The 15596-nt window shown below is 44.4% G+C and overlaps 1 protein-coding gene across 8 annotated transcripts in view; it reads right to left on the bottom strand.

The window, feature by feature from the left end:
• Positions 1–15596, bottom strand: part of ADGRA1 (adhesion G protein-coupled receptor A1) — an 873110-nt gene that overhangs the window by 367914 nt on the left and 489600 nt on the right. For all 8 annotated transcript variants that reach the window (XM_033941640.1, XM_033941643.1, XM_033941641.1 and 5 more), the window contains one exon: positions 14339–14488. In XM_033941640.1, the coding sequence (XP_033797531.1) occupies positions 14339–14488 (150 nt within the window). The remainder of the gene's footprint in view (positions 1–14338; positions 14489–15596) is intronic.

A 15596-nucleotide genomic window follows, 5' to 3' on the forward strand; every position in this document is an offset into this window, starting at 1 on the left:
CTGAATGACTCTTTAGAAAAAGGAGAATTTCCCACACAACTAGGAAAAATTATCCTAAACCCTATCCCAAAAGACCAAAAAGGAAACCTTAGTGATATCAAGAACTACAGACTAGTAGCCTCAATGTTAAACTGACAGAAAATGTGGTAGCCACTCCAACCACAGAATACCTGGTATATCACAATTTACTACATGCTATGCACTCAGGTTCAGAAAACACTACCATACTGAAACCTTATTAGGAACAATGACCTCCGAAATAAGGAAATATATGAGCATAGGTAAACAAGTTATTGTACTACAATTTGACTAGTACATCTGATGTAGTTGACCACCAACTCCTACTACTGATTCTAAATACAAAAGGAATAGGTGGCAAGGTATACTCCTGGTTGGAAGGATTTCTGACAAGCAGATCATACAGTACAAAAATTAAAGGAGAATGGTGAGCTTCAAGTGGTGTACCTCAAGGATCATCACTCTCCCCAATACTTTTCAGCGTCCTAATGTCAATACTAGGAAACTTACCAGACAAGAAAAAACTAATACACTTCTCCTATGCGGACAACATCACAATATGCCTGCCTTTCCACAAGAATGAAGACACAATTAATAACCAAGTGAGGGTAGACATAAACTTAGTAGAGGAATGGGCAAAGTGCATGAAAATAAAATTAAACAAAGAAAAAACACACCTATTGCTAAGCCCTCCAAGAATTACACCCAACTACTACTTAACAATACCCCATTAAATCTGGAACTAGAAATTTGAATCCTAGAGATCATATTTGACAGATACTTAACCTGGGCAAGCAGTAAGAACTCTAACTAAGAAAATATTTCAGATACTGAAAAAACTGAGATGGATTTGTCACTGCTTTCGAGGAGAAACCTATGTGGGATCCCTACGAGGGTCGAGCTGAGGAATTGGTCATTAGGGCATAGACTTAAGAGGATGGTCAGTAGAGTGGACAGACTTGATGGGCTATAGCCCTTTTCTGCCGTCATCTTTCTATGTTTCTAATTCCTAATCCAATCACTAGTATTATCTCAGCTGGACTATTGCAACATACTCTATATATGCTGCAAAGTAGAGATACACACAAAAATAACAACAGACTTTCCAGAACGTAGAAGCAACAAGATGTGAGAAAATGTCACCTCTGTACCTCAAACTACACTGGTTCTCCTTAAAAGCAAGATGTCTCTTTAAACTATACACAGTGATCTTCCTGGACTTTCTTGGCAAATCTCACGACTACTTGACAAACTTAGTAGAACTACACCACATAGGAACTACAACCCGATAAGAAACCACCTACAACTGAGATTCCCTAGCCCCAAAGGCATTAATACTATACAATACACTCAACAACCTTTCCATTCCTAGCAGCAAAATGGTGGAATTCTCTCCCAACTCAATTAAGAACCTCCCCCTCCTACAAACACTTCCAAAGAGACCTGAAAACCTACCTATTCATGAAATACCTAATGCAAGCAAAAGGACAACTTTAATAGGATAAACCCATTAAACCCCACATGTCATGATGTCATAATCTCCAGGTAAGACTATTCCTATGCAGGCACCAAATGTGATTAACCTTTTCCTATCGTGTGTCCCGGATGACGGGACATTCCAAAAATGACATAGACAGTGGATAAACAGTCTGTATGGACTAATAAAGAGCCAGGAACACAAAATATTTGAATTTACAGACTTATGACTTATATACATTATGTTTACAATAGCCGTAAATGATAACGGCGAATAATACAAAACTTTGCTAAATTAATTACGATTGGAACCAGCGTAACGTAAAATTTATTACGATAGGAAAAGGTTAATGTAATCTCATCGATATGACCAGTTTCTTCTTCCTGTAAATCACACTGAACTTCTCATGGGGAAAATTAGCGATTCACAAATGCTAATATAATAAGAGCATCATCTAAGAGGTCCTGAGAAAAACCATTAGTACTTGTTCCACTTCTCTCTCTTCTAGTATATGGGTAAGGAGTGTCTGAGTCAACAGGGACTTAGCAAAGATTCTCACTGATCATTGGGACTGTCTTTTCTCAACATAATGTACAAAAACTTTATCCATTGCATTCCTAAGACTTTCTAAAATGAAAACTTTAATAAGTAAATTCTTGGAATATTTTGAGCCTGGTCATCTGGACAGTGGCACTTAATAACCTAACACACCACCACTGTACTATCCAGGGCAGTGAAATATGGCATGAGGGAGGAACAACAAGTTACTTAAAGTATTAAATAAGATATGTATAAAGTGGGAGCTCCACCTATGTGCCAAATAGGCTCCACCCATATGCATACCTTCCCTTGCAAATGCGTGCTATGTGTGTGTATTTATTTTATACAGAAATAAAATGGTCTATGCCATCCAGACTATTGGGGTACCTTGCTATTAATTCCCAGTGCTCAAGGACTACCAAATGAATGTCTACTACCTCCACTGAATGCATTTCTCATGCATATTCACTGAAGACATCCTGGTAGTGCATATCCACTGCTGCATTACAATTAATCACTCAAAAGCAATATTCGTAATTTTCACATACATTATTATAATTCTAAGGGAAATACGGTGAGAATGTTATGCTCAGAATTTCCCCACTTTCAATGTACCGTCGAAGCCACTCAGAGTTAATGGACAAGAGATGCCCAGAGACATTAAGGACTTCACATTTCTGCTCTAAAAGATCTCGGTGATGGTAGTTTTTCTATTCTTACTTTCTTCATTTTATGCATTCCCATATTCTGCATTTGCTGTGTATGGTAATTCACTGGGTTAACAGCTCTCAGACTGAATATGGATTTTCTCTTCTTTTTGAATTCCAATGAATATTAATGGAATGACGATTAAGTAATTTACACACAGGAAAATATGCAAATTCCTATTTCCCCATTTGCAAATGCCCTTTGGATTTATCTCCTGCATTCTTTCAAAAACATACCAGCTAAAGGTTGATGCATAGGGCAAAACATGTGCTAGGATAACAAATTAACCCCATCTCCCCCTCCCCCCCCCCCCGCTTCCCCGTGGTAGAGGTTTCTACCGTGGCCCGGAGCGCTAAATACTTTAACACTGCTCTGATGTTCATACAATTCTTATAAGTTTCGGAGCCTCTACTGCAGTTTAGTAAAAGAGGGTCTTAATGTTTTTAGCCATTTCTTGAGAAATACAGTAAGCACAGTGTCAGGTCGCTTGCAGGCAAAAGAAAGGCGTGTGTGGTGCAGTGGTTGGATCTACAGCCTCAGCACCCTGGGGTTGTGGGTTCAAATCCCGCGCTGCTCCTTGTGACCCTGGGCAAGTCACTTAATCCTCCATAGCCCCAGGTACGTTAGATAGATTGTAAGCCCACCGGGACAGAGAGGGAAAAATGCTTGAGTACCTGATTGTAAAAACCGCTTAGATAACCTTGATAGGCGGTATATAAAATCCTAATAAACTTGAAACTTTTTGTTTTTAAAATCAATATTGTAGCTACCTACACATTTTCTCCCCGATATTTAAACACCGCACTTAGGGCTTCTTTTATGAAGCCGCAGCAGTGATTTCCCTGCAGTAAATGAACCAAAGCCCATTCATTTCCTACGGGCTTCGCTACCAAGACTTTGTAAAAGGAGCCCTTAGTGCTGGATTTAAGTCTATACCAGATTTTTGGCACCAAATTACAAGCATATATTGTGTGGCAGGGATCTGGCTAGGCCTAATAAAGCCATGGGAAAAGCTCCTGTAAGTATCACTAAAGTTCCAGTGACTAAGTGGAAGAAACATCCTGGGTATAGTGGAAATCCTGTGCACAATGTCAAGAGTGAGCCTGCCCCTTTAAAAGTTCACAGAGCTCAGGCAGGAACTAGAAGGACAGGGCTCTTTAAGAGTTTAGCTTCATCTGCTGTTAGGGGGCGTGGTTGCTGGCCAAGTCTCCCTTTTTCTGAGCTTCCCTTGTCAGAAGGAGAGGAGAGGCAGCTGGGACTGAAAGCTGAGAAGGAAGTCAGCTAGAGCAGCTAACTTATGGCCAGCACAGGAAGGTTCTCACATGGAGTGGGAAATGGAAAACCCTGAAGTACAGTCTGAGGTTTGTGATATGGACTGGCTGGAGAACAATGTTATGTCTCATGGGGAAGAGCACCCCATGGAATGGGAGTAGGTTTGGGAAAGCCTGAATTTTCTTTTCCTTTGTGAAGGTTTTTTTTTTCTTTTTGGAGTTTTGTGTTTTGAAAGTATTTTTGTACACTGTTTTGAACCTGTGCTGGGAGCTACAGAATTTACCTTGATCTCATATGATTGGAAAGAGTGGCAACACCTGTAGGAGAACCGGCCTCTCTGCTCCTACTAAGGTGAATTGCTGTTCAAGATTACCACAAGCATAATTAATGCCAATACTGTTAAAAGCCTTATATCCTAAACCATTACCAAAGGCATGAACTGTTCTATCTTACCTTGAAGGTGGCATATAGGAGGAACTGTGTTTTGTGTTATTATTGTTTTGAACTTATCTCTGAAAGCACAGCCGGTGCTGGGATTAGAACTTGCGTATATGAGAAAAGAAGCAGCAGAGAAAACTGGAATGTTTGGTTTTTTTATTGATGCCAAATTTTGACCTTTTTGTTTGGAACTTTCATTGATGTTCAATAAAAGTGTAATATTTGGACAAACCAGGCCATTTTGGTGTGCAATTTATGGGAGACACCAGGCAAACTGTGTTCCACCACCTTTATGCTCGCGCCAAGACTAAGATTCTGCGGAGCTACTAGGCCTCGCCAGGATCCCGGTCCCACAATTGGCACCAAATATCCAGGGATAGAGAAAACACCGGAAGCTATGTGGGTGCTATGATACCCAGATAGTTAGCCGGACACTTGTGCTTAGGGTTATCAGGCGTCCGGATTTACCCAGCCATGTCCTCCTTTTACAGGACTATCCAGGCGTCCAGACGGTTTTTCAAAACCCAGCGTTGAGATCAGGGCCGCGTCTGGAGGGCATCTCCGCATGAGCGAATGCGACACAGCGACATCACACACAAGCGCGCACATGTGCGATGTCATCGCGTTGCATCACACATGCGCAGATGCCCTCCAGACGTGGCCCCGAGGAGATGAGGTTTGTGTGGGGGCTGGGGTTGGGTGGGCGGAACAAGGTGGGGTCAGAGGCAGAACGGGGCAGGGCCACGTGTCCTCTTTTTCCCGATCAAAAATCTGGCAACCCTACTCGTGCTGAATATTGGTGCTGCCTGGATAATTTCTGGCTCTGCCTTGGATCAGCCTCTGGACCACCCCAACACTACTCGGAAAGTGCTGAGGTAGTTAAAAACTATTTTTAGTGGCATCAGTGAATGGCACTTATCTGGTTGGCAGATGCTCCCACCTGGATAAGTGCTGGGCCCTCTGTGTTTCTTCCCAGATTGGCACACTGTTTGAGGGGATCCTCTCCTACCCGCTTAAATGGACTTACCTCCACCTAACTCCCGGTGCTGCTGAATATCACCTCTGACTGGGCCCAGAAAAAGTGGGCATCATTAGAGAGAAGCAAGGAGTTATGTGGGTGCCAGCAATATTTGGTGTCGGAACCCATAATATGCTAAGAGGGTTAATTTGGAAGTTCAAAAGTTGTCCCAAATTAACTCATTTAGCTATGCAGGCCCTGGCACTGACTATTGCAAAGGACCTGCAAAAACCTTGAACTCCTTCCCTTCCCCCTCCCCCCAAGCCCCTTGAAATGCCTGCTTCACCTCCCCCAGCCCATTGCTATTGGAAGCCCCCAACCCCCCATACATACATCTAATTTCCAATCCCCCCCCCCCCTGAAGTCTAGGTAGGCTACCTAGGGCCTACCAGTGTCCCTGGTGATCCAGTGGGAAGGTGATGGGGAGCAAGAGCAAAGCCCTGCTGCTCCTGCCTCTTGAATTTGCCTTTTTCAAATGACTGCTGCAACCTCTCACAGTTGCATATGGTTCTTCACAAGAACCAGGAGATGACATGAGAGATTTTGGTAGCCATTTGTATAAAGCAGATCCAAAGAGGAAGAGCGAGTGTGCTTCACTCCTGCCTCCGTCACTCCCTATTGGACTATCAGGGATAGAAGTAGGTCCAGTGGGCCTACCTAGACATGATAAAGGGTGGTTTGGGAGTTTGTTCAAGGGGTGGGGTTTGGGATGGCTTTCCCTATAAGAAAACTCATTTACTGCCCTTTGCTTAATAGACAACAGGTGCAGATTGCTCCATTATACTATCCTTTTTTAAAATTATACAATAATATGTAGTATTAACTTTCACCAGATTAGAAAGTTACTGTCGAAATCATAAGCAAACCATGCACTGCTTACACAAAGTAAATTTCAGCCAACTGAAAAATAAACCAGGTTGTTTTCTTGCTTTAAAAAAATAGCCCCATTTCTACTCGTATATTAAGCTTTTACATTTTTCTTTCTAAAGTAACATAAACCTCCTTTTTTTATGTCAGAAGGATAAAATGCCATTCTAACTTTGAAATATTATGATTATTACAGAACACTTGGCAGACATTCCAGGTTTGGCACACAATGGTGAAATTAAAATTGGAGGAATTCATAAAGTAGCACTCTATCCTTAATTATTAGAAACCTCAGAAATAGCATTCCAAACCAAAAGCAAATAAATGTGTTAATCAGAAGTATCATGTGTTCAAAATTATAGGTTAGCAAAGTTGTTTTCAAGCGTCTCTAACTAAAATTAGCAATGGAAATCTGTCATGAACACAACCATAATGCTCTGTAAATCATCTTTTAATTTTTTTCTTAGAGTCTCTAGAGAGTAATGCAGGGACAAAGATTCATCCACATCCCCTCACCATCCCCACAGTCTAAATTTTCTTCCCCATATCTCTCTACTCAAAGCTGAAAGATGATTTTATGCAATTTTATGGGCCTAAGGCATTGCAAATTAACATATTAAGCTTGTAATGGGGGTTTCCTAACTTTTGATTGAAAGAACATCAATAAAAGTACAACTTGTGAGGCATTCTGGGTTCTACATTGCTTATAAAAAGGCAAACATTAGCTCAGTGGCGTACCTAGGGGGGAGCGGGGGGGGGGGGGGGGCGAGCCGCCCCAGGTGCCAGCTCATTAGGGGTGCTCGAGCCTTGTAGTCATGGCCCGGGAACTTCCCTGCTATGGCCCGACTCTAAGGCTTCCGCGAGTCCCCGAAGTGATCCTGCCTGAGCCCTCTCTCTTAACTTCCATTCCCCCATAGCCACACCCCCCGTCGCCGTCGGAGCTTGGTCAGCAACTTCAGGTTCTCGGCTGGGTGGAAGCAAGAAAGGGAGCCCGAGCCGCGTGGGACACTGCAATTAAGGCAGGAACTGAGGGTGAGTATCGCTGGACTGCTTGGCGGTGGTTTTATTGTTTTTTTCTGCCCGAATCAATTTTTTTAAAACCCCAAAATCGGCCTCCCGAATCATCAACTGACCCCCCCCCCCTAAAGCAGGATCGGCAACTTCCTCTTGCTAGCCGGCTCCTGCTTTAGAGGGCGAGGGGGGAGGGTCAGTTGGGAATTGCTGCAATGTCCTGCTTCCCCTCTGGCCTCCTGAACCGTACCTAATTGCATTAGACAGTACTAGATGGGGGGTGTAGGCCTTAAGGGGTGGGGTGTAGGCCTTAAGAGGGAGGTGTAGGCCTTAAGGGGGGGTGTAGGCCTCCTTGGGGGGGGTGCAGGCCTTTGGGGGGGTGCAAGCCTTCAGGAGGTACAGACCTTCGGGGGGGGGGGGGGTGCAGGCCTCCAGGGGGTGCAGGCCTTCAGGGGGGGTGCAGGCCTTCAGGGGGGTGCAGGCCTTCAGGAGGTACAGACCTTCGGGGGGGTGCAGGCCTTCAGGGGGGGTGCAGGCCTTCAGGAGGTACAGACCTTCGGGGGGGGTTGCAGGCCTCCAGGGGGGTGCAGGCCTTCAGGGGGGGTGCAGGCCTTCAGGGGGGTGCAGGCCTTCAGGAGGTACAGACCTTCGGGGGGGTGCAGGCCTTCAGGGGGGTGCAGGCCTTCAGGAGGTACAGACCTTCGGGGGGGTGCAGGCCTTCAGGGGGGTGCAGGCCTTCAGGAGGTGCAGGAGTCCAGTTTAGGGGCCTACTATGCTAAACATGCCCATAATGTGTGCCTTGGACTAGGTGCTTATCTGAAATTGGTAGGCACATACCATTCAATTAATTTTAATTTAAGCCAATTATGAGGTACTAATTGCTCATTATCGGCACTGATTAAACTTTTTAAATAATTAACCCTCTCCTTTACTAACGAGCAGCGCGGGTTTTAGCACCGGTACCGGCGGTAACTGCTCCGACGCTCATAGAATTCCTATGAGCGTTGGAGCAGTTACTGCCGCTGCCGGCGCTAAAACCTGCGCTACGCGTTAGTAAAGGAGGGGGTAAGTTAGGTGCCTAGATCGGCTAGGTGTGCCGACCTAGGCGCCTAAATTTAGGCATCTTTTATAGAATCTGGGCCACATTGCATGCAAGCACGATTATATATCAGCACAACACTGAGCAGACCAAAGAGTACAGATGTTCGTACTGCAGCTTTAATCCCCTCTTGATTCAGCCTTAGAGCAAAACGTGGTCACATCAGGTGGTTGATTTAAATAAATTGCATACTTCCTCACTCTTTGGTCTATTCCGTGTTCTGCTGCTTTGCTTGTTAGTAGAGCGTTGCCTCTTGTTTGTCTGCATGATTATATATGCATGCATCCTAGAAATAGACGGCAGATAAGGGCCACGGCCCATCAAGTCTGCCCACTCCAGTGATCCTCTCTAAAATTGAATGGGGATAGATTCCGTACAAACGTAAGGAAGTTGTTTTTCATCCAGAGAGTAGAAAACTGGAACTCTCTTCCCGGAGTCTGTCATAGGGGAAAATACCTTCCAGGGATTCAAGACAAAGTTAGACAAGTTCCTGCTGAACAAGAGCGTACGCTGGTAGGGCTAGTCTCAGTTAGGGCACTGGTCTTTGACCAGCGTGAGTGGACTGCTGGGCATGATGGACCACTGGTCTGACCCAGCAGCGGCAATTCTTATGTTCTTATGTTCACTTTTGGGAAAGAAGGTGCATTCGTTTGACATCCCTACTATTTGTGCAGCGTGTTCGTTTTCATTGACTTACGGGAGATTCGCTATCGACATTTCCTATGTTGTAGCAAACAGCCCATGCTGACTAGTTTCTCCAGTGCTCAGCCTGCTGCTCTAACCACTAGGCTACTGTTCCATGAAAGCTCTAAGAGAAGCAGTCACTTTAAGGAGCACTTAGAATTATTTTGTATATTCATACTAGGGGTGAGCTTTCCGCTCCTTTTAACTTCAGGATAGAATTTTAAATTGTTGCCTCATCAAGCCAGACTTCAATCTAGCCTGAATTAAGATTCAGAATTATTCAAAGTTCACATGCATTTGGATTGGTTTAAATGTATTCACAGATCTGAAATGCTGAATTAAGACTGCAAATCTAAAAAAGAATGTATAATGTATGAATTGTTAAGGCTGCTTCTAGTTATAAAGATCTGAACTGGATAAATATTGAAACTGTCCTAGTCTGACTAGGGTTACCAGATGTCCTCCTTTTGAGGACATGTCCAGGGGTCCGGATGGCTTTTCAAAACCCGACACTTTGTCTGGGTTTTGAAAAGAAATTGCGTTGGTAGGGGGCATCCGTGCATGTGCAGATGCCTTCCTGCCCAATGAACAGACAGCGGGGCTAGGGGCAGAGCTGAGGGCGGAGCTGAGGCATAATGGGGCAGGTCTAGGGGTCTGGATTTTACTGATGTAAAATCTGGTAACCCTAAGTCTGACTGAGACTGTGTTTGAGCCAAAATAATTTGTCAGCCTAAACACAAAACTTTTTCAGATAATGCAAGAAATGTTAGCGACCCTTTTACTAAATTGCAGTAAGCAGTTAGGAAGGAATTCTAGAAATGGTGCTCAAAATTTGGCACTGGAAGATATCGGCGCTTAGCAATGATTCCCATGCCTGGCATGCTAAGGCCTTATTCTATAACTATGCAGACAACTTTTTGGAATGCCCCTGACATGACCACGCCCCCTTTTAAATTGTATTCTAGTAAAGTTATAGAATAGCGCACAGCCAGGTGCATGCACAAATGTTAATGAGTGCCAATTAACTTCAATAAATGGTTATTAGCACCCAATTATTGAAGGTTAAAGGCTCATTAACATAAGAACATAAGAAATGCCTGCAGCGGATCAGACCGTGGGTCCATCAAGTCCGGTGGTCCGCACCCGCAAAGACTCAGCTAGGTGTTCCCCATCAAGGACCTTGGTCACTCGTATCCCTCAATGTGTCTTGCAAGAAGATGTGCGTCCAACTTGCCCTTAAATCCTAGAATGGTACTTTCCGCCACAACCTCTTCCGGGAGTGCGTTCCAGGCATCCACCACTCGCTGTGTGAAACAGTATTTTCTGACATTTGTCCTGGTCCTGTCTCTCTTCAGTTTCAGTCCATGACCTCTTGTCCGAGTCACATTTGACAATGTGAATAACTCAATTTGTGCACATGTCTTGGGCGCACACACAAATTTAGGTGCCATAATGAATCCGGGGGGTTACTGTGTAAATTAGCACATGCTGTTAGTGCACAGCTGGGCTGATAACTGTCATCGTGCTCACATGAGAGTAAGTGTGCACTAATTTATATGACATCTGCATGCCATGGATTGGGGCAGGACTTGGGTCTATTATTGGTATGGAATGGGCATTAACAGTGCCATATGTTCATCACACAAAGTAATTCATCACACATTGATGCTGCTGCAAATAGGAAACAAATAGGCCTGATTCTATAAAATACACCTGCAGTTAGGCACCTAGATCGGCGCACCTAGGCAATCAAGGCATCTAACTTAATTTATTTAATTGGCTTAATCGGCACTGATAATTGAAAGTGCCATTGAAAAACTTTTTTTTTTAAATGTATTTGCCGGTAGACATGGTTAGGGGTGGATTTGGAGCAGATTCGGAGTGGAGTTTGGACATGGATTGAGTTAGATACACTCATTTAGGCCAAGAAAATCCTGGCCTAAATGACAGTATGCCTAAGGATTTAATGCCTACTGAGACCTAAGAATGCTACGGTGCCACCAGGTACGATTCTATAAATCTAATCTAATCTAGTATTTGTGCATTGCGCATACCTGTGCAGGCTCAAGGCAATTTACAGTGTAATGAGAAAAAGGATACATATGACATGGAGGGGAATTGGGGGAAGAAGGGGAGAATAGATAAGAAATATATAGAATGAAGCCTGGTCAATATCAAGAGAATACTGAGTGTTCATGTAAAGTTAATTTGTTGAAGAGAATTCAGTTATCAAATAGAAGGGTCTTCAATTTCTTCCAAAATGAGGTGTGGTTGGGTTCCGTTCTGATTGTCTCTGCGAGGTTATTCCAGGTTTTGACTCCTAGGAAGGTGAGCATGGAGTGGAATATATGCCGATATTTGAGGTTTTTTGGTTGAGGGGAGGTTTAGTTGTATCTTGTTGACACCTAGCAGTTGTATCTTATTGACACCTAGCAGTTGATAGAAAATCATGCTGAATGGCACCTAGGAGTTAGACACTGTTTATAGAATCAGTGCCATAATGGATTCAATTCTATAATTGGGCACCAAAGTTAGGTACCAAGTGCAAATTCTAAAATGGATTCTGGGTGTCAACATTCCATTACAGAAAACTAGTGTAAATTGGCCCCACCCACTTATGTCAATAGCAAGTGTAAATGTTAACATCTGACTTCAGCGTATAACTTACCAGTATTCTGTATTATGTGCCTAAGTGAAAGCTTCACCTATGCCTGGCCATTCTCCACCCACATGTATACCCCCATGCATAGGAAGTTGTGCATAATTTATGAAATAGCACACAGAACCCACCCATAAATATACACTTACCCACATAAGTGCTAGTATTCTGTATGTTGAATGCACAAATGGGAGCTTATATTTAAGCATGAAAGTTATAGAATGAGGAGGTTTTCCCTCTGTGATAACTGCGTGGGCAGATGTTAAAACACCACAATAATTAATACAAAGGATTTGCAGTTTCCATGTAGCAATTAGGAAACTTAGAAGCTGATTCTACAAACGATGCCCAAATTAACCGGGACCTAAAAAAAATTAGGCACCATTTACAAATTTGTAGCTAGCAGCGCCTATGTAAAAACGCAGGCACCTAAGTCACGCTCTGCCCATAGAAACACCCACTAAGGCTTTAGGCGTCATTAAGCACCATGCGATAAGCACCTATCTTTTATAGAATCAGGCGCTTATCGCACAATTATTATTATTTTTTTTTTTTACCAATTATTGAGGCTATTGAGGATATTTTGCCAATTAGCCCCCCCTTTTTTTTTTACTAAGCCAGAGTGCTAAATGTTCTGACGCTGCTCCAATGCTCATAGAATTCCTATGAGTATCGGAGAGCATTGGAGCTCTACCACAGCTTAGTGCTCCTTTTACTAAGCTGCACTAGTGGTTTTAGTGTGTGTGCTAGAGAGTTGCGCGGGGACAGAAATCCCACCCGTCCCCGCCAAAGTCCCACCCGTCCCTGTGAGGAATCCCACCCGTCCCCACCCATCCCCGCGAGGAATCCCCTCCGTCCCCACCCGTACCCTCGAGGAATCCCCTCCGTCCCCACCCGTCCCTATAAACTACAGAAATAGTTATTTCATTTAATTATGCTACTGAATTAAAGGCTCTGGTAGAAACCCATTTATAAATAAACAAAAAGACTTTATTAATTTGGAAATATTAATTGGAAAGAATACATACTTTGTAAACGGGTTTCTACCAGAGCCTCTAATGTTTATAAATTTTTATCAACACAACTAATATACTACTTTATCCTAAAGCAAAAAAAAAAAAAAAAAGAAATAGAATTTTCTTCCTACCTTTGTTGCCTGGTTTCTGCTTTCCTCATGTTCTCATTCAATTCCTTCCATCCACTATCTCTCTTCTCTCTGCTTCTTCCGTTTGTTCTGTTACTATGCCTCTCCCTTTCTCCCCCTTCTAAAACTGGTCTGGCACCCATCTTCTTCCCTCCGCTCCCCCCATAGTCTGGCATCTCTGTCTTCTTCCCTGCCAGCATCTTCTCCCCACTCTCTCTTCCCCATTTCCTTTCAGCGTTCTTCTCCCCCCCATCTTCCCCATGTCCTGTCAGCATCCTTCTCCCCCCTCTGTCTTCCCCATGTCCTTTCAGTGTCCTTCTCCACCCCTTTGTCTTCCCCAGTGCTTTCAGCGTCCTTCTCCCCCTCAGTTTTACCCATTTCCCTTAAGCGTCTTTTCCTCTCCACTCCACCTTTCTTCCCTTTCTCCCTCCCTGCCCCTTACCTTTGTGACGCTTCCCCTCCCGACTGACAACAGAACAGGCCCGGTCCGACAAACCTCCCTGCCCTGTAGCCGCGAATCTAAATTACCTTCTTACAGCAGCTGGAGTATTGAAGCTGCTATAAGAAAGTAATTTAGATTCGCGGCTACAGGGCAGGGAGGTTTGTCAGACCGGGCCTGTTGTCGGTTGGTCGGAGGAAGTGCCACAAAGGTAAGGGGACCTGGCCGGCTGTGCACCCCCCCTATGGCTGCACCCGGGGCGGACCACCCTCCCTGCCCCCCCTTGGTACGCCACTGCCGATCGCAGCACACAGCCGATCGGAATGGAAGTCTTCCCGATGTCAGTGCTGACGTCGGAGGGAGGGAGGGCTTTGCTTAAGCCCTCCCTCCGACGTCAGCATTGACATCGTGGAAGACTTCTGTTCCGATCGGCTGTGTGCTGTGGCAGGGCAGGTAGGGAGAAGACTAGCCTCGCATCCAACCCTGCAGGAACCCCGCGACCCTTGGAGGCGTCCCCACGGGATCCCCAAGACCCTAGGGGTGTCCCCATGGGATCCCTGTGACCCGAAGGGGGAACCCACGGGATTCCCATTGTCCCCGTTCCCGTGCAGCTCTCTAGTGTGCACTAGACACAAATCCCTCCATTGAGCTGGCATTAGTTTCTCCACATAACGTGGGGGTTAGCGTGCGCTAAAAACGCTACCGCAGCTTAGTAAAAGAGGGCCTGTTAGGTGCCTAACTGTAGGTTCCTTTTATAGAATCAGCCCCTCACTGCATAGTAACTGCAAAACATTAAAGGTCCCTTAAATAAGATGGACTGTGTACATTGTATTCCCTTATGTTGCTCACTAATAATGATCTCTGTTACGCTGAAACTCTCTAGTCATAAATGTGCAAATATTTATAAAAATGTAAGTCAATAAGTAGTCACATTAAAATTGATATCTTTATCAAAGAAACATACATCTTTTACTTGGTCCACAAAAGTAATCAACTTTTCCATCATATCAGCCACAAAAATAATATCCATCTTATCTGCAAAACTGGAAGCATCTCCTGTGCAAGTGATGAGCCGATAAGCAAATTCAAGAGCTGAGGAGCTATTGATGGGCATCTGAAACACAGAGAAGGCATTTTTACTAAACATAATGCATTGTTGCAAATTCATGAATATGTTTGGGCCTTCAAGACCCAGATTACCAAGAACACATTTTCTAAAATTTAAGCATGTCAAACAGGGTGTTATGCATGTGACTTTGTCCTATGCACTCAATGGGGATTTTAAATCAGGAGAAAATAAGGGTCAGATTTTATAAAGGATGCCTATGTTAGGTGCTGCTAGGCACCCTAATTGCGGCCGCCTAGCGATGCCTAACTTTAGGATCAAAGCACAACTTTATTTAATTGGCTTAATCGGAAAACCTTGCTGGTTTTTTAGCCAATCAAATAACCAATTAAGAGTTTGGTGCAAAACTGTTAGGATGCCTAGCAATGCCTAAGTGTAGGCACCCTCCGATGCCTACCTGAAATGCAGGCATGGTTAGGGGGCGAACAGGTATGGTTGACTTAAGCATTGGATTCATAGACAGTGGAGCGCAAGACATCAGCGCGCTGACAATCCAGCGCCGACAATTCGGCGCAAGACAGAAACGCGCGGGGGAAAAAGTAATTTTTAAAGAGCTCCGACAGGGGGTTTGGGGTGGCAACCCCCTCAATTTATTGGTTAGTGTTCGCGCTGCTGTTGGAGGGGGGTTGGAAACCTCCATTATAGCGAAAACAGAACTTTTTTTGATTTTTTTCAGGAAAAATTCAGTTTTCTCTATAATGTGGGGGGTTTCATCCCCCACACCCCCCTGCAACGATAGCGCAAACACTAACCAATAAAGTAGGGGGGGGGTGCCAAACCCCCAGTTGGAGCTCTTTAAAAATTACTTTTTCCCCGCGCACTTCTGTCTTGCGCCGAATTATCACCTCACTCTTGCCCCTTGCATCCTCCTTTCAAAATGGCTATCATGACCTCTCATGGCAGCTTGTGGTACTACAAGAAGTAGAGTACTGTGATCTGCTGCAAGAGGTTGTGGCAGTCATTCTGAGAAGGCACCACAAGAGGCAGGAGTGAGGGGGCTGCACTCCTGCCTCCAATGACTCCGCTGGACTATCAGGGATATAGTTAGGTCCAGGGTGGGGGGCCTTCCTGGACATCTGGGGGGTGGGGGTCTTTT

The sequence above is a fragment of the Geotrypetes seraphini genome, chromosome 4 (assembly GCF_902459505.1).
Source record: "Geotrypetes seraphini chromosome 4, aGeoSer1.1, whole genome shotgun sequence".
Lineage (NCBI taxonomy): Eukaryota > Metazoa > Chordata > Amphibia > Gymnophiona > Dermophiidae > Geotrypetes > Geotrypetes seraphini.